The sequence below is a fragment of the Podarcis muralis genome, chromosome 7, assembly GCF_964188315.1.
Source record: "Podarcis muralis chromosome 7, rPodMur119.hap1.1, whole genome shotgun sequence".
Classification (NCBI taxonomy): domain Eukaryota; kingdom Metazoa; phylum Chordata; class Lepidosauria; order Squamata; family Lacertidae; genus Podarcis; species Podarcis muralis.
Genome location: NC_135661.1, coordinates 88,139,011 through 88,158,113, shown reverse-complemented (window position 1 = coordinate 88,158,113; position 19,103 = coordinate 88,139,011). Strand labels below are relative to the sequence as shown.

At 53.1% G+C, this 19,103-nt stretch overlaps 1 protein-coding gene across 9 annotated transcripts in view; it reads right to left on the bottom strand.

Annotated features, from left to right (window-relative positions):
• MARK4 (microtubule affinity regulating kinase 4) overlaps positions 1 to 13,855 on the bottom strand; it is a 74,251-nt gene extending 60,396 nt beyond the window's left edge. For 6 of the 9 annotated variants that reach the window (XM_077932383.1, XM_077932388.1, XM_077932387.1 and 3 more), the window contains exon 1: positions 13,008 to 13,854. In XM_077932383.1, coding sequence (XP_077788509.1) covers positions 13,008 to 13,058 — 51 coding nt within the window. In that variant the 5' untranslated portion in view covers positions 13,059 to 13,854. Of the gene's footprint in view, positions 1 to 13,007 lie in introns of all 9 variants that reach the window. The other 3 variants (XM_077932384.1, XM_077932390.1, XM_077932385.1) reach the window with 2 other exon arrangements.
• Between the last annotated feature and the right edge of the window lie 5,248 nt (positions 13,856 to 19,103).

Sequence of the window (19,103 nt, the reverse complement as noted above, 5' to 3'; positions counted from 1 at the left end):
GATTATGATTGGATATATTAATTGGATGTTTTTTATTGGAAAATTAATAAAAATGATTAAGAAAAAACTTGGAACCACCAAAAGCCTGCTCCAGTCTGCAAAGTGAACTTCTTAGCTTCCAGAGACGTGCACCCAGGGCTCCCACAACACCCCACGTTACTTTCTCACTGCAAGTGGCACCTGCCAATTACTTTTCAGTTCTTTCGAGTAAAAAAAAAACTACATTGGGAGAAGGAAACCGAGGGCTGCAGGTGCATACGATGCTCTCCAGACCCCATCAGGACTTCAAGAAGAGTCCAGAAGGTGGATCAGACCAAAGGCCTAGCTCAGGGGTCAGCAACCTTTTCCAGCCATGGGCCAGTCCACCATCCCTCAGAACATGTGGTGGGCTGGACTATATTTTTTGGGGGGGAATTAACAAATTCCTATGCCCCACAAATAACCCAGAGGTGCATTTTAAATAAAAGGACACATTCTACTCATGTAAAAATACGCTGATTCCCGGATCGTCCTCAGGCTGGATTGAGAAGGCGATTCGGCCGCATCCAGCCCCCGGGACTTAGGTTGCCTGCCCCTGGCCTAGTTAGTCAGTTTGGTGCAGTGGTTAGCGTGCTGGAAGGGACCCCAAGAGTCATCGAGTCCAGCCCCCTGGCGAACAGATATTCTGTTGTGTTGACCATAAAGGTAAAGGTAAAGGGACCCCTGACCATTAGGTCCAGTCGTGGCCGACTCTGGGGTTGTGGCGCTCATCTCGCTTTACTGGCCGAGGGAGCCAGCGTACAGCTCCTGGGTCATGTGGCCAGCAGGACTAAGCCGCTTCTGGCGAACCAGAGCAGCGCACAGAAACACCGTTTGCCTTCCCACCGGAGTGGTACCTACTTATCTACTTGCACTTTGACGTGCTTTCAAACTGCTAGGTTGGCAGGAGCAGGGACCGAGCAACGTCGCAGGGATTCAAACCGCCGACCTTCTGATCAGCAAGTCCTAGGCTCTGTGGTTTAACCCACAGCGCCACCCACGTCCTGCGTTGACCATACCCTAGCTTTAATATTGGGGTTTCTCTGATCCTGGCGGCCATCGTGACCAGGAGCTATTTATAACCCTGCCCTCCGCGCCTCCATCTCCTCTCCCGTTGGATCAGTCCAAAGGGGGCCCATTTAGTTCTCACAGTGGCCAACCAGATGCTCGTCATGGGGAACCCTCAAGCAGGGTTCGAACACAAGTCTCCCCTCCTCCTGTGGTTTCCAGCAACTGCTGCCTCTGACCGCAGAGTTGGAGCAGAGCTATCCTGGCTGGCAGACACTGGATAGCTCTCTCCTCCGCTGTGAATTTGCCCGGTCCTCTTTTAAAGCCATCCATGTGGGTAGCCGTCGCTGCCTCCAGTGGGAGGGAGTTCCACTGGTTAACTACGCGCTGATCATTTCGGCACTGAAATAGGCTGTGAACTAGCATTACAGAAGTTCAGGCTGGTGGGAGGCAGACAGGAAATGTGGGGTGTGTGGCTAAAGAGAGTAGGAAGTGCATAAAAGTTTGTGGGGCATGTGTAAAAAAAACAGAGTTAGCAGTCCTCCTCCTCCTTCACTTTAATCTCTGCTCAGGCCCTGAAGTTTGTAAATGTTTTTGTACCCCTGCTGACGCTCTTAACAACTAAGCCCTTTGGTATCTCTGCATACTCCATTTGGCAACAAGGAATTGTTCCCTGGATCACAGAGCTCTGGCTTCACAAGCTGATAGGAGGACTTAGCCAAGAAAGCCGTAGCAGTGGTTAGAGCGCTGGTCTAGGGCTGGAGAGGCCTGAGTTCGAATCCCTGCTTCAGTCTCTCTCTCTCTCAAGATAAACTTCCTCAAATTGTTGCTGCAAGAATAAAACCGGGGGGGGGGGGGGAGATAAGGACCACGTGTGCCACACTGATTATAATGGTACCTCGGGTTAAGAACTTAATTCATTCCGGAGGTCCGTTCTTAACCTGAAACTGTTCTTAACCCGAGGTAACACTTTAGCTAATGGGGCCTCCCACTGCCGCCGCTGCACGATTTCTGTTCTCATCCTGAAGCAAAGTTCTTAACCTGAGGTACTATTTCTGGGTTAGTGGAGTCTGTAACCTGAAGCGTCTGTAACCCGAGGTACCACTGTGTGTGTGTGTGTGTGTGTGTGTGTGTGTGTGTGTGTGTGTAGGTGTCCATTTACAGTGGTACCTCGGGTTACAGACGCTTCAGGTTACATAAGCTTCAGGTTACAGACTCTGCTAACCCAGAAATAGTACCTCGGGTTAAGAACTTTGCTTCAGGATGAGAACAGAAATTGTGCTCCGGTGGCACGGCAGCAGCGGGAGGCCCCATTAGCTAAAGTGGTGTTTCAGGTTAAGAACAGTTTCAGGTTAAGAACAGACCTCCGGAACGAATTAAGTACTTAACCCGAGGTACCACTGTATATATATATATTTATACATACAAACACTATATATACAAACACTCTCTCAACATAAACTTCCTCAAATTGTTGCTGCGAGAATAAAACAGGGAGGGCAAATAAGGAACACACTATCTATCTATCTATCTATCTATCTATCTATCTATCTATCTATCTAGTATATATATAGTATTTGGGCTATGCCAACATTTACAGGCTATCTGTCCAGCGACAACAAGCAGGACACATACCTAAATCTCAGCAGAAACCGTAGGCAGTGCGGATGGCATGGTGGATTTTAAGTCCACCTGGTTTTCAAGGTGAAGGTGCGTGGCCGAGTGACGTAGAATCTCCCTTGCAAGCAGAAGGTCCGGGTTCAACCCCGTTGGCATCTCCAAGCAGGGCTGGCAGAGACTACCTCCCTCAAATCCAGGAGCGCCTCTGCTGCCCGTCAGTGTACACATCAATGTGAACCAATGGTGTACTCAGTATAAGGGCAGATTCCTATGTTCCTAGATTCATCTGCTTTCGACGGAGCTGGCTATGTGTTTTCCTGTACATCCTCTTCTTCCAAAGGGTGGTGTAGCGGTTAATAGTGCCAAACTCATATATATCACCTTTCTTTTGCCCATTTCCTATTTTACTTTATTTAATCTCTTTAATTAATACTTTAATGGGACGCGGGTGGCGCTGTGGGTTAGACCACAGAGCCTAGGGCTTGCAGATCAGAAGGTCGGCAGTTCGAATCCCTTTGATGGGGTGAGCTCCCATTGCTCGGTCCCTGCGCCTGCCAACATAGCAGTTCAAAAGCACATCAAAGTGCAAGTGGATAAATAGGTACCGCTCCGGCGGGAAGGTAATCGGCAGTTCTGTGCACTGCTCTGGTTGGCCAGAAGCGGCTTAGTCCTGCTGGCCACATGACCCGCAAGCTGTACGCCGGCTCCCTTGGCCAGTAAAGCGAGATGAGTGCCGCAACCCCAGAGTCGGCCACGACTGGACCTAATGCTCAGGGGTCCCTTTACCTTTAATCTCAAATACTGTGTGTGTGTGTGTGTGTGTGTGTGTGTGTGTGTGTGTGTGTGTTGGACATGGGCCTGGGAGGAACCAGGGTTCAAATCTTGCCTGGCCATGAAGCTTGCTAGGTGGTGATCTTGGGCCAATCACTGCCTCTCTCAGGCCAGCCTACCTCCCAGGGTTGTTTTGGGGATTACAGTGGTACCTCAGCTTACATACGCTTCAGGTTACATACTCCGCTAACCCAGAAATATTACCTCGGGTTAAGAACTTTGCTTCAGGATAGGAACAGAAATCGTGCTCTTGTGACGCGGCGGTAGCAGGAGGTCCCATTAGCTAAAGTGGTGCTTCAGGTTAAGAACAGTTTCAGGTTAAGAACGGACCTCCGGAACGAATTAAGTACTTAACCCGAGGTACCACTATATATGAGGAGGGGGGAGAAGAACCACGTACACCAATCTTGAGCTCTTTGAAGAAGAAAGTGGGAAACAAGAGCAAAAAAAACCCAAACCGACACCATCCATGTCTCTTGCCATCTCGAACCAGAATCCCTCCCCAGCAAAACCGGTGCGATTGCCAAAAAGGGGACTCTGCTAACATTCAGCCAAAAGCCCAATTTCCCACCCAGGCCGGTGTTCTTTCTTTCTGGGAGTGCCCCACTGCCTTGGCTTACTCAAAAGAGGCTAAACTCAGCCCAAATCAAAGCTCCAGACTCCCAATTACTTATTTTGGTGGTTCGGGTTGTTTTTTTTTTGTTTTTTTTTTTTTTTACATTTGCAAAATAAAGGGGAGAGAGAGACTCACTGGGAAGGAGGATTAGAGATCTCCCCAAATTAAGCGCCCTCGTCAACAGGTGCCAACGCGAACCAGAGGAGACGGCGCTGGCCGGCAGCAATGCATTCTGGGACGCAACTAGCTTGGTCTCCAGGGGGTGCGCAGACCAGGAATCTGGCTCGCTCCCCAGCAAGGAAAGGGCAAATTTGGTTCCGGAGACGGAGGCAGGTGACAGGGGAAGGGGTGGGAGAACTGCTTGCAAGCTTATCTTGCGCACAAGCCCGGGGGGGGGGGGGGGGAACACATTCTGGCGTTTGGGGGGTTTTGTGCCGTCTGGGAAAGATTTGGGGGGGGGGGAGTTGGTGTTGGTAACATGCTCGCTGTCACAGCCTGGCCTTTCTGAAAAGCTGGCTCTGCATTCCCACGGGAGGCTATTCAGGAATGCCTCGCTGCATTGTGGGACGCCGAGGAAGGACGCCTGTCAGGCTAGCAAAGGGGGGGGAGGGCCTAGCACCACACACAGCCCCCCCCACTCTCCTCTGCAACCTCCACCTCAAAGCCCATCAATAATGCACTGGAACACAACACGCCGTGCGCCACAAGGAACGGAGGGCAGGGCGAGGGGATGTGCTGGGTGCCAGCAGGGGATGGATAAACACACACACACACACAGGTGTGCAAAGAGGAGGCTGCTTTTGTGTTGCATGCGAGAGAGAGGGGGGGGATTTATTCATTTAGAATCTGCTCAAGGCGAGGGAGAGAAGGACTGAAGGCGCTGCATTGTGTGAAATTCAAAAAACAACACAGCCAAATGCATATTAGACGTTGCACAAAAAATTGGAAAAGGCCACGGAAGCGACCCAAACAGCTTCCACTAACATAGAATCGTGGAGCGGCAAAATGGGGTCACTGAGGCTCATCGAGTCCAAGCCGAATCACAGGTGACTTGACTGAAAGATATACAGGTTGGGCAATTCAGGCAGGGAGAAAGCAAGCGGGGATTGCAGGATTCAGGCGGATCTGGTGGATCTTCCCCTGGCAGCCAAGGGGCTGGGCAAGGACCCCAGAGAAGGAGACGGCTGGCTCAGGAAGCTTTTTGGTCCTCACACAACGCAGAAGGGGATCTCTCCTTCTCCACGGTCCTGGCATCTTCCAGGCAAGGGGAACTTGAACTGAGCATTAGGAACGTAAGAAGATCCTGAACATGGCCCATGGAGCCTAGGATTCAGATCTCACAGTGGCCAAGCGGATGCCTGTGGGAAACCAGCATGCAGCGTTCGTGTGCAACAGGAATGCTCCCCTTCTGTGCTTTCCAGCAACAGGGATTCAGAAACATCGCTGCCTCTGACAGAGCCGAGCCATAATGGCTGGTTGCCACCAATTCCACTCTCCTCCATGTCCTATCCTCTTTTAAAGCCATCCACATTAGGGGCCATCCCCACCTCCAGTGGGATGGAGTTCCACAGATTACCTATGTGTTGGCAACACACACAGTCTGCGCGTCATCTACCCTTCTTCAGTTTCAGACTGGTGCTTCTTAGCCTAATCTCAGTGACATTTTACCTAGAACACAGCTCTGGACAGTGCCGGACTTTGGGCTTTCAAATTTCAGCAACGCCAAAATTCGGCACCTCCCTGCCTCTCGACTTCCATTCCACATCATTGTCTCAGCGCCCTTTCGACTCAGCACCCGGTGTAGGCGAATAGGTCAAGCGCCGCAAAAATCTGTCTCTGCTCTAGATGCAAGCGGAGATGCTCAGAAATTGACAGGCCACACCTGCCCTTCACCAAGCCAAGCCACCACAGTTTCCTGATTATTCCCTTGTAGTAAACCTTGCCCTCAAAGCCCCCTCCCCAAACAGCCATGCCCAGTGATGTACTGAGTCCTCCATTCTTACTTCACTGCAGTGTTCAAAATTAGCCAGGCACCAGACACATTTTCACCTCGCTTTCGGGTGGCGCTGTGGGTTACACCACAGAGCCTAGGACTTGCCGATCAGAAGGTTGGCGGTTCGCATCCCCGCGACGGGGTGAGCTCCCGTTGCTCGGTCCCTGCTCCTGCCAACCTAGCAGTTCAAAAGCACACCAGTGCAAGTAGATAAATAGGTACTGCTCCGACGGGAAGGTAAATGGCGTTTCCGTGCACTGCTCTGGTTCGCCAGAAGCGGCTTAGTCATGCTGGCCACATGACCCGGAAGCTGTACGCCGGCTCCCTCGGCCAGTAAAGCGAGATGAGCGCCGCAACCCCAGAGTCGGCCATGACTGGACCTAATGGTCAGGGGTCCCTTTACCTTTACCTTCGATCACTTGGGACCAAGTGAAGATGCCTGGGAGCCAGGAAAGTGCCTAACATCTCCACCATCTGGGGATCATTGGATCTGGACTGTTTTCACACACTAATACCCCATCCTGTAGAATTGTATCGGTTACATACTATCTGCACAAGCAGAATGAATTCTGGAACCAAACTGCTTTTTCTGTGCAGCCTGAGCAGGAACAGTCGCCATTAAGAAAGAGAGGTTGGAATAGGCCAATATCTATGTGGACTGTCCCTGGACGAAGTGATTTTCTTCTTTAAGTTCTCAAAGTTTGTGCCCTAGCTCAAGGTTGTCATCTGAGCTAGCCAGATGTTTAACTGAGAACCAATCACAGTCGGTCCATCATTCGAAAAATAAGAATTGAGAGCCATCTTGCCCTTAAATGGCAACTAGACATTCCGGTTTTGGCAACTGCAACCTTGGTTTAAGGAGCCAGATGGCTCCTAGCTTATATATTTAAGTTTCTAACACAAGTTCTTATTGTGCTGTGGACTCCATGATCACTGCAGATGGTAACAGCAGTCATGAAATTAAAAGATGCCTGCTTCTTGGGAGAAAGGCAATGGCAAACCTAGACAGCATCTTAAAAAGCAGAGACATCACCTTGCCAACAAAGGTCCGTATTGTTAAAGCTATGGTTTTCCCAGTAGTGATGTATGGAAGTGAGAGCTGGACCATAAAGAAAGCTCATCGCCGAAGAATGGATGCTTTTGAATTCTGGTGCTGGAGGAGACTCTTGGGAGTCCCATGGACTGCAAGAATATCAAACCTATCCACTCTTAAGGAAATCAGCCCTGAGGGCTCCCTGGAAAGACAGATCCTGAAGCTGAGGCTCCAATACTTTGGCCACCTCAGGAGAAGAGAAGACTCCCTGGAAAAGACCCTGATGTTGGGAAAGATGGAGGGCACAAGGAGAAGGGGACGACAGAGGACGAGATGGTGGGACAGTGTTCTCGAAGGTACTAACATGAGTCTGACCAAACTGCGGGAGGCAGTGGAAGACAGGAGTGCCTGGTGTGCTCTGGTCCAGGGGGTCACGAAGAGGCGGACACGACTAAACAACTAAAAAACAACAACAACAACACCGCTCCACTGCCATGGTTGCTTGCTGAGTTTTTAAACCCACCCCAAACTCAATAACCAGGTTGGGACTGGAGAACGAAGCAGAGATTAGGCCAAGCACATTCAGCGTTTATCGAGCACTCCACAGCATTCAACATACTTCACAAACAACACCACGGTCTCCGTAGAGCCCTGCAGGGTAGTCCAGGAGCCTTGCCAACATTGCAGATCGAGGTTCAAGAGGCAGCGTGATACTCAAAGATCACCTAGCAAATCCCAAGACTTGGATGAGACATTCCGGCTGAGACTCAAAGTTTGAAAAGCTCCTGGCTTTTTCGGAGACGCAAAGACAAGACTGAAATATATCTATTTGTATAGCTTTGGAGATATAAACATTGGCATCCTTCCCAACGAAAACTTCCACACAACTCAAGGGCTGAGATGTTCTCACGCCAATCTAAGCTGTCCCAGTAAAAAGGTATGCTTCTACCCTGGGCTTTCCTTGGGGAGCAAAACGGCCCCCACTTTTGAGACACTTTTAAAAAACTAAAAGTACAGGTTTGCTTTCCTTACGAAGCCGTCGCAGTTATTAAAAGGGGAAACCCTGGAGCAAACAAACAGGCCCCATTAAGTTCCCTTGACTCACGCGATTTCTGCTGAGCGCAGGATTCCAATTTCCTTGGGGCAGGATCCGGCTTTCTCCCGCCCAGACAGCCGCGGATGTTTCCGTGCAGAGGGAGCCCTCAAGCTGCAACAGGAGCCCGGCGGATTTGGGGGGTAGTCGGCCAAAGCGTCTGGCCGAGGATGCGGGAGGAGAGCTGTGCTTTCTGCCAAACTGATGAAATGCTATCGGCTTCTTCATTCAGGAAGATCAACAAAGCAGGGAGGCCGGCCAGGAAGCAGGGCCCTGCCCTGACACCTCACCCCGAAAGACAACTGCACGCAGAGGCCGCAAAACCAGCTGCAATTTCAAGAGAAACCGGTATGGCACTCGGGTCACCTCACGCTGCGGGGAGGTTGCTGACACTCAGCGCAACACAGCGACCGCCTCGTTGGAGAAGGGAGGCACGGAGATTTCGGCACAAAGCGGTATATAAATGCACCACCAAGGGAACAAGGCTAAGGACCCAGCGCACAGGCAGGCAGCAGTTGTGGGTTGCTCTCAGTCTACGGCCACATTCACACCATGCCTTTAAAGCACAACACCACCACTTCAAAACAGCCACGGCTCGCTTTCCCCCTAAGGATCGTGGGAAGTGCAGTTTTGTTGAGGGTGCTGAGAGACATTAAAGGTAAAGGACCCCTGACAGTTAAGTCCAGTCGCAAATGACTCTGGGGTTGCGGCACTCATCTCGCTTTATTGGCCAAGGCAGCCAGTGTACAGTTTCCGGGTCATGCGGCCAGCATGACTAAGCCGCTTCTGGCGAACCAGAGCAGCGCATGGAAACGTCGTTTACTTTCCTGCCAGAGCGGTACCTATTTATCTACTTGCACTTTGATGTGCTTTCAAACTGCTAGGTGGGCAGGAGCAGGGACCGAGCAACGGGAGCTCACCCCGTTGCGAGGATTCGAACCGCCAACCTTCCGATCGGCAAGCCCTAGGCTCAGTGGTTGACATCAGAAATCTGACATCAGATTTCCCCAACCCTGCACTCTCTAGATGTGCTACAACTCCCTGTTGGCTGGGAGGTCAAATAAATTCTGGGGAGGCCCTTGCACATGCCCCCTACGCTGATCCATCGTCATAATCTTCTTCATGCTTAGTTTCTGCGTGTGTTAAAGAGTTCACATAACCACCTCCGGAATGCTTACAACAACCATGCGAAGTAGGCCAGGAGGATATACCAAATGCGTCAGGAGCAGGTCAGCACTAGCAGTGCTGTGGTCTAGGGGTCAGCGGGGAGAGAAATATTATCCAGCTGAGGGTCCAGCTGAGGTCAATGGCTGCATCTCAGAGTTTGAGCCTCAGAGCTGTTGAAAGAGAGGAGGAAGTTCCCACTCCCTTGATTCTGGCAGAAGAGAAGGCCCCATCCTGGCTTCGCAACGCCTGCCAACCGCAAGGACCAGGACTGCATCTTCTCTACCCCAAAACCTGAGAAAACCATAGCCCTGTCCTCCGTTAACTTGCCCAATTCGCTTTCACAGCCATCCGCGCCGGAGGCCATAGCTGTCCTTTGGGGGCGTCCCTTGACCCGCAGGGATTGTTTCTGCAGAGCCCCCGAGCCCCCAACTCAGGCGGGCAGAGACGAGCTCGGCACTGAGGGCTTGGCGCATGCTCAGAGGCACCCTTCTCCTCGCCACCGCCCTGCGAGTTTGAGCGTGGCTGCCACCGAGGACAGGCTGTGGGGCGAGGCCCACGTGGCTGCCGTGGCAAGGATTTCGCTTCCATGGAAACACAGCAGTGGTGGTGGTTGCAACAGAGAAGAGCTCTTGTTGTTGGCGAGAACGGCTAACAGCAGCAGCCGCAGCAGCAGCACAGGGTGGGGCCCTGAGATCCTGAAATGCCTCCAGTGACAACAGCAAAGGTGTGAACTAGCGTTGTTTGGGTTGGGAGCCGGTCTCACCTGTGCGTTCAAAGCCACGTGGGCCATGACGGCTGAAGACCTGGATTTCACAATGAACCGTCTGGGGGAGAAGGAAGACAGGCCTTCCTCTCTCTTTCTCTCTCTCTCATGTATGCCAGATGCAACTGGAACCACACGCCTATCAGACTGGATAACAGATTTCTTCTATTACTGCTATCTTCATTATCATCACCGTGTACATTTGCGGCTTGCCTGGCCAATGACGCTTGCTTCTTGAGGAACGGAGGAAGCCGCCTCACACTGAATCGGACCACTGGCTCATCTCTGTCCCTCTCGATTGATTAGATGGGCTCTCCAGGGTTTCAGACAAGGGCTCTCTCTCCCAGCCCTACCCAGAGATGCTGCCAGGGACCCTCTGAATGCCAAGCACTGAGCGGCAGCCCTTCCAGTCCCTTCCTGCCACAAGCCTGCGAGGTAGGCCGCTCTCGTTACGATTTTCGCACGCTGGGGAACCGAGGCTGAGAGAGACATGCCCAGGAAGCCCGTGGCTCACCTGAGATTTTTAAAGTCGAAAACCAGAACCTATTGTATACTTGTTTGGTCATTAGACCCAGTGGACTTACTTCTGGGCAAGAACAAAAGCGCATGTTTTAAGACTGGGGTTGTTGTATTAAAAGAGCAGAAATTGTCGGGGGTTCCTTCTCTCATTCCTCTATCCATGAGAACTGTAGTTAGCTCTGTGCCCCCCTCCCAGCCCCTAACCCCAAAGCAATTTATTCCAAGATCAGTGAAAGTTATGCCATGGAATCACAGAACTGTGGCATTGGAAGGGACGCCAGAGGCCATCTAGTCCAACCCTCTGATCATACACGACAGGTGGCCATCTAACCTCTGCTTTAAAACACCTCCAAAGTTGTAGTTGTGCTCAAGAGTTTTCCAGGAGAGACACCTGGCTGGCCACAGTCAGAAAAGGAAGCTGGACGGGGGTGAGTCACTGGCCTAATCCAGCACCTGGGTCTTCTTATGTTCTTATAACCTGGGGCGGCCCTCTCTCACCCCCTGCGCTAAAGGAAGATGCCTCTAGACCAGCACTTCTCAACCCGTGGGTCCCCAGATGTTGTTGGACTACAACTCCCATCATCCCTGAGCTCTGGCCTTGCAAGCTAGGGGTGATGGGAGTTGTAGTTCAACAACATCTGGGGACCCACAGGTTGAGAAAGGCCGCTCTGGACACCTGTCCCAGGACTCGCTTCTCCACACGAGTGGAGGGGAAGGAGAAACTCACACCCCCTGAACTGCCACCACCACCCTGAGCTCCATCTCACCCAAACACACTGCAGCGCCCGAGATCTCAAGCTATGTATTCCGTTTCCTGGCTTATCTAAGCCATCATAAGGGCTAGGTACTTGTGTGTGCATGCGTGTGTTAAATTTCCGGAAGGCCAAATGCCTAAGATTCAGAGTAAGATGTAGAGCTGGCCATGAAGGATTCTGGTAGTGCCACTGGGCATATTTTGGCAGAGGGAGAGGCTACCGCCAGCTGCGTGCAGGAGGCGTGGGCCTTGTGGGTCAGTATGTGGCCATTCAGAGCTCCGCACAATATCCGCCAAGTAACCATCCATCTTGCAGCCTTGAGGAACAATATTTTGGAACAGAGCGTTTCCCCCAGAGCAGAGAGACCAAGCACTCTGAACAAATTGGCTTGGAAAACGTTCATCTTGTAATCTCTGGGGTGCCTTTGGTGTGCTGTTTCTGGGGGTTCACAACACGGAGATGAATGAAGGCTGAGAACCCCTCGACTTCACAGCTTGCTCCCTCTCTGTGTAGGCCTGCCACTGTGTAAGGGCCTTCTGGCATGACAGGGGGGAAAGACCTGGATCCTGAACACAGGCCCCAGCCTGAGTGTTTGCACGGCGCCTCCACAGCGCCCACTTAAACCCTCCATGGCTGACAAAGGATTGCCCTCCAGGTCCCCACGGACAGCAGCCAAAGGCCCTTTTGAATCACATCAAAATGAGCCGCCGCCGCCGCATGGAGCTCTGCGGAGATTGGCAGCACCCCCCTGCCATCTCAGAGAGGACCCCCCTCCCTCCACACACAGGTGCATCTGTCTGGGGTTCTGCCAACCAGCAGCGTGAATATCCTCTACTGACTGCCCACCTGGGGGGTGTGCTCATGGGAGAGAGCCCACCCTGCCGACTGACCGGCAGGCACCACCACAGCCGCCAAACCTCCTGGCTCCCAGACCCAAATGTTACCTAACAACAGCAGGCCAGAGGAAGCAAAACGGGCATTCAGGGCTGGGCACGATGCCCATCCCAATGGCATCAGGCCTTCCTCGCGGGCGGATCCTTTGCCAAATCAAGGGAGAATGTTAGGCGGGTGGGGTGTCCCCCCCCTCCCTCCCTCCCCCTGCGGCTTATCCACCCGTGTTTTCAGGCCGCATCAGAAGAGGGTGAAGGAGGTCTCGGGGTCGCGCGCTCCATCCCCCGGAGAGAGAGCCAAGAAGCCGGGCCCGGTGGGTCACCTCGAGAGCCGCCTCCGGAAAACAACGCCGGGCTTGGCTAAGCCGTCCCGGAACGGATCGATGGGAGAAAAAAGCCTGTGATGGTTTTTGCTGCCCGCCCTAGTGATTGGGGGATGGGGCAGTGGGGTGGGGGGAGGATCCTGCCTTTGCCAGTCATTCCGCAGTGCCCAGCTCCGTGGCTGGGGGCGCAAAAGCGAGCCCCCCATCTGGCTAGCCGGCGGGCGCGCGCGCGCACGGGCCAAACAAGGGGCCACCGGCGCACCCCGACCCCACCCCGTCCACCCACCCATACACACACACCCCACCGGCTCTTGCACACGCGCGCGCGCGCTCACACACACACACACTCACAGCGCCCGGTAAACAAACGGGACTCACCGTCTCGGCATTGCGCTCATTGCCCGTCGCCAGCGCGGTGCGCAAAGACATCGTCCTCCTCCTCTTCCTCCTCCCGGAGCCGGGCCGCCGCGGGGGCGAGGGGGGCTACCTTCCTGCTGGCCTCCCCCCAAGCGGACACTCATAGAAGCCTCCAAGCACCGGGCCGGCGGAGGGAGGGACGGACGGACGGGCGCTGGAAAGGGAGATGCGATGGGTGGGGGAAGAGGGCGAAAGGCGCTCCGTGCGCCCCCGAGGAAAGGGGGCTTATTTCCCCAAGGGGGGGCTCATGTTTGGAGTGGGGTGGAGGGCAGGCTGCTGCCGCCGCCGCCGCTGCTGCTGCAAAGGCCACTGGTCAGTTGCTGGTGCCGGGGCTGCCTCTCAGAGCCTGCGCGCCCAGCCCGGCCGCCGCGTTCTCCCCGCAGGCAGGAAAGGGCAGAGGCGCTTCCTGCCACCCCCCATAAGGCTCCCGAGCGGGGAGGAGGGCTGCGGAGGGAGAGAGGTCCGCCCGGGATGCGGGCGTCCAAGGCGGGCGGGCGCAATCCGAGCCACCGGCAGGCCCCCTCCCGTCGTTGCCGCCGCCGCCAGCACAAAGCTCGGTGGCTCTGCTGCTGCTGCCGCCGTCGCCGCCGCTGCTCCTGCTCCTGCGCCGGCCGAGGCGGGGTTCACCTAAGGCTGCCGGGGCTCCGGGCGGGCGGAGAGGGAGCCATCGGGGCTCCCCGCCATCGGCAGGCGGGCTGGAGGCGGTCGGGGCGGGGAGGGGGGCTTGGGGAGGAAGCCGAAAGAGAGCGCCCCCCGCAGGAGCCTGCCAACGCCGACCGGAGACCGCGAGGAGGGAGGAAGAGGAGGAGGAGGAGGAGGAGGAGCAGAGGGGGGAAAGGGGAAGGAAAAAGGACGCCGAGGAGGAGGAGGAGGAGGCTGGGCTGGGCCGGACGACTCACACACGCCAGGCGGAGGAAGCGGGCGCCGCTTAAAGGCGCCGTCGCCACCGCCGCCGCCTGCGTAAAAACGCGCAGCGGGGCGAGGGCGCACGGAAAATTATGGGGATTGTTGGAAAGGGACGCCGCCCTGGAGCGCTAGCGGAAGAAGGAGCTTTCTCTCCTCTCCCCCCCACACCACCCAGGCAATGGGGAGGGCGGGTGTTGGTAAGGAGGGGTGCCTCTGAGCATGGGCAGAGCGCCCCGCTTCATCCAAGACCGGGCTAAGATGAAAACGGGAAGCAAACGCGGCAAACAAAGGAGAGCGCAGGGAGATCGGGGCCAATTTTCTTGGGGCCTGCCATTTTCAAAGCCAGGATGTCGTCCGGCTGAAAGGCGTAGTGAAGAGCGTGCTCCTGAGCATGTGTAGAGTGCTTTTCTTTGAGAAACCGCACGTAGCTTTCACTCAACTATACTGGAATGAGGAAGGGAAGGAAGCTTCCCCGGGCCTTTTTTTTTTTTAAAAAAAAACGTTATTAAAAGTGTGCGAGGCTCTGCTCGTCACCTGAGCTGCTCAGCGGCAGGTAATCAGTTTCTTTGGCCTGCTTTGTTCAGCCTCTCAAAGGCAAAAACGCTCATTTAGCATTTTCTTAAAGTGATCCTCTTAAAGTGGAGGAAGTGAGAGATTTTACTTTCTTGGGCTCCATGATCACTGCAGATGGTGGCAGCAGTCACGAAATTAAAACACGCCTGCTTCTTGGGAGAAAAGCAATGACAAACCTAGACAACATCTTAAAAAGCAGAGACATCACCCTGCCAACAAAGGTCCGTATAGTAAAAGCTATGCTCTTCCCAGTAGTGATGTATGGAAGTGAGAGCTGGACCATAAAGAAGGCTGATACCCGAAGAACTGATGCTTTTGAATTCTGGTGCTGGAGGAGACTCTTGAGAGTCCCATGGACTGCAAGAAGATCAAACCTCTCCATTCTGAAGGAAATCAGCCCTGAGTGCTCACTGGAAGGACAGATCCTGAAGCTGAGGCTCCAAGACTTTGGCCACCTCATGAGAAGAGAAGACTCCCTGGAAAAGACCCTGATGTTGGGAAAGATGGAGGGCACAAGGAGAAGGGGACGACAGAGGACGAGATGGTGGGACAGTGTTCTCGAAGCTACCAGCCTGAGTTTGACCCAACTGCGGGAGGCAGTGGAAGACAGGAGGGCCTGGTGTGCTCTGGTCCAGGGCGTCACGAAGAGGCGGGCACCACTAAACAACTAAACAACAACAACAAAGTGACGTGGCTGCAAACGGGACGCCTGTATCAGAACAGACCGAAAAAGCAATGTGGGTTGGGATGTTTTTAATTATTTTTTTCCTTGCCTTGGGAAAAACCTGCGGAACTCCCTGCCGGTGCGCCGCTGGACCGCCAGGAAGGCGTGACATTCGAGTCGCGGAAGAGCTCACCAGCAGTTGGTCCCTGGGATCCAGGCACCCGCTGATCATGTGGCCAGGGGGGGGCGTTGCCTCTTTTTTAACCCTCCAACGGCTGGAGGAGCGGGTGCTAATTGATCGTTAAGATGTGGGATATTTTAAACACGACAAAAAAAATTTTTAGGAGCGTTTCCTCTGGGTTATTTGGTGTCTGGGGGAGACGCGCTGTGGCAAGACTCTGTCCTGGAGCTCTGGCCACCTCTGGCTGCCTCTGAGCATCTGCAGAGTGCCTTGCCTTTGCACACTTCAGCAAGAAGCCCACCTTCCACCACATATCTGGCATCTGAGGGGAAGTCTCCTAATCCGGCCTCTCCTTTTGGAAATCGAAGCACTTTGTAATTAGAACTGGGAAAGCCGCTAGTCCTCAAGGTTTTCTGGTTTGCTTAAAGCAGGCTTCCTCAGTCTGGGGGCGCCAGACATTTGGGACTACAACTCCCATCAGCCCCACTGTCTGGGCGGGGGGCTGATGGGAGTTGTAGTTCAAAAGTCTGGCATTAGCCACGGTGGAGAAGGCTGCTCTGCTCTCCACCCCTTAAAAAAACACTCCAGGAACAGCTTACCACAGCTTTGGCAAAAAAAGATGAAACACAAGTTTAATACCAACTGTACTAAGTCAGGGGAGGCGATATTATTCATATTACATCATTACTTCTATTGCTATTTAGACTATTGCCCACCCTTCGCCATGGGGTTGCAGGACAGAACACAACATTTTAAATATACAGCAGGCATAGGCAAACTTCGGCCCTCCAGATGTTTGGGACTACAATTCCCATCATCTGGACCACTGGTCCTGGTATCTAGGGATTATGGGAATTGTAGTCCCAAACATCTGGAGGGCTGGAGTTTGCCTATGCCTGATATACAGTATAGTAGGCATGTCCAACCGGTCCATTGTGATCTACCGGTCGATTGCGGGGTGTCCCTGTCCGATCGCGCGATCACTGCCGGTTTTCTTTTTTAGTGAGAGTAGATCACAGTCTATTGTGAGTTGGACATGCCTGAATATAGCATTAAAATCCATTAAAACAAATTACAGTCCAGAAAATAGGGTGTTCCCTAATATATATAGAGAGAGTTTAATTGTCGAAAGCTACCCAGAGTGGAAGGGACGTGGGTGGCGCTGTGGGTAAAACCTCAGCGCCTAGGACTTGCCGATCGCATGGTCGGCGGTTCGAATCCCCGCGGCGGGGTGCGCTCCTGTTGCTCGGTCCCAGCGCCTGCCAACCTAGCAGTTCGAAAGCACCCCCGGGTGCAAGTAGATAAATAGGGACCGCTTACCAGCGGGAAGGTAAACGGCGTTTCCGTGTGTGGCTCTGGCTCGCCAGATGCAGCTTGTCACGCTGGCCCTGTGACCCGGAAGTGTCTCCGGACAGCGCTGGCTCCCGGCCTCTAGAGTGAGATGAGCGCACAACCCTAGAGTCTGTCAGGACTGGCCCGTAGGGGCAGGGGTACCTTTACCTTTTTACCCAGAGTGGACGGGGCAACCCAGTTAGATGGGGGGCATATAAATAAAAAATAATAATTTTTATTATTATCTGTATTTGGGGGGGTCAAAGCTTTAATCCTCCAGGGCAGAAATTCCTGGCTAGGGTGACTCTTCTCACTGCCTCTCTGGCAGCAATGAACAGGAAGACACACATCTGGTTCCTGCGCAGGTTCCTGGCGGAACAGGCCGCTCAGATCAGTGGCGCTTGCGCCCAGGGAAGCATGCAGAACTCTGCAGCCTAGCTGCCTCGTTTCTGAAAGGGGTGGCGTAGCAGGCAAACAGCCCAGGAAGGAACTTGTTAGTGCAGGAATATTTGGTTCAGCACTTGAAGCAGTGTGTACAAAGGTGGTTCTCTGGAGTCGTGTGCCGGCTTGCTCGCATCAATTCCTGCAGAAGCCCCACTGAAATTAAACCTGCCTTGCAACACATGAGCTGAAAATCTCACCCCTTGAACCCCGGATTCCTGAGGTAGCGGGCTGGGGTTGCTCAGTCAGTAGCACTCTGCACATGCTCAGGAGCCGTGCCTTTTGTTCTGCAACATGCCACAGCCGAATCCTAAAACCGAACACGCCTCTGAAAGCTGGGAATCGCAAGTTCTTATTGTGCTGTGGACTCCATGATCACTGCAGATGGTGACAGCAGCCACGAAATTACCGGTAAAAGATGCCTGCTTCTTGGGAGAAAAGCAATGACAAACCTAGACAGCATCTTAAAAAGTAGAGACATCACCTTGTCACAAAAGGTCCAGACAGTTCAAGCTATGGTTTTCCCAGTAGTGATGTAGAGGAGTGAGAGCTGGACCATAAGGAAGGCTGATAGCCGAAGAATGGATGCTTTTGAATTATGGTGTTGGAGGAGACTCTTGAGAGTCCCATGGACTGCAAGAAGATCAAACCTCTCCATTCTGAAGGAAATCAGCCCTGAGTGCCCACTGGAAGGACAGATCCTGAAGCTGAGGCTCCAATACTTTGGCCACCTCATGAGAAAAGAAGACTCCCTGGAAAAGACCCTGATGTTGGGAAAGATGGAGGGCACAAGGAGAAGGAGACGACAGAGGATGAGATGGTGGGACAGTGTTCTCGAAGCTGCCAGCATGAGTTTGACCTAACTGCAGGAGGCAGTGGAAGACAGGAGTGCCTGGCGTGCTCTGGTCCAGGGGGTCACGAAGAGTCGGACACGACTAAACAACAACAACAACATTGTGCTGTTGCGCCCAATTCTTTTTGCAGTCTTCCCAGAGACATCTGGTTGTTCCATTGAGAGAAGAGTATTATGGGCTAGATGAGCCTTTTGGCCTGATCCAGCCTCAGGCTATTCTTAACGCTCTTAAAATAGATTCCCATAATAAGACGGGCTTTCCCCCATTGTCCCTGCATGTGGGAAGCCGCCCAGAGACTGGTGAGACCTAACTTGTTCTACTTTTTTTATATTGTTGTAAACCGCTGTGATGTGTTTCCATGACACAGCAGTATATAAATATTTTTATCCCCCCCAAAAAAGCAACCTCGCCCAACTGTCCCAAAAGTGATCCTGCCAGCTGGCTGAGACCTCAGAAGATCAAGAGATCCTTTCTGCTTGCGGCAAAGCTTATGAAAAGCAGGTTGAACGATCAAACAGGACTGGACTGGCAAATAGAACTGCGGTGAAATTGCACAGACATTTAAATTTGATTGTGTTTGAATCCAGAGTTTCCAGAATTTTAATTCTGAGAAACTCTTTGGGTACTGGGAGGCTGAATTTGTTGGTTAGCGTTCGGCTGGTAACAATTGAAACAAGTTAATCCTTGTTTCAAATTTCCACTTTGCCATGTGAGAGGCAGTGTGGTGTAGTGGTTAGAGTGTCAGACAAGGACCCAGGAGACCAGGGTTCAAATCACCACTTGGCTGTGAAGCTCACTGGGTGTGTACCTGGGGGCTAGCTGTTGCCTAACCTACCTCACAGGGATGTCGTGAGGATTGGTAAAGGTAAAGGGACCCCTGACCATTAGGTCCAGTCGTGACCGACTCTGGGGTTGCGGCGCTCATCTCGCTTTACTGGCCAAGGGAGCCGGCGTACAGCTTCCGGGTCTTGTGGCTGGCATGACTAAGCCGCTTCTGGCGAACCAGAGCAGCGCACGGAAACGCCATTTACCTTCCCGCAAGAGTGGTACCTATTTATCTACTTGCACTTTGACGTGCTTTCGAACTGCTAGGTTGGCAGGATAAA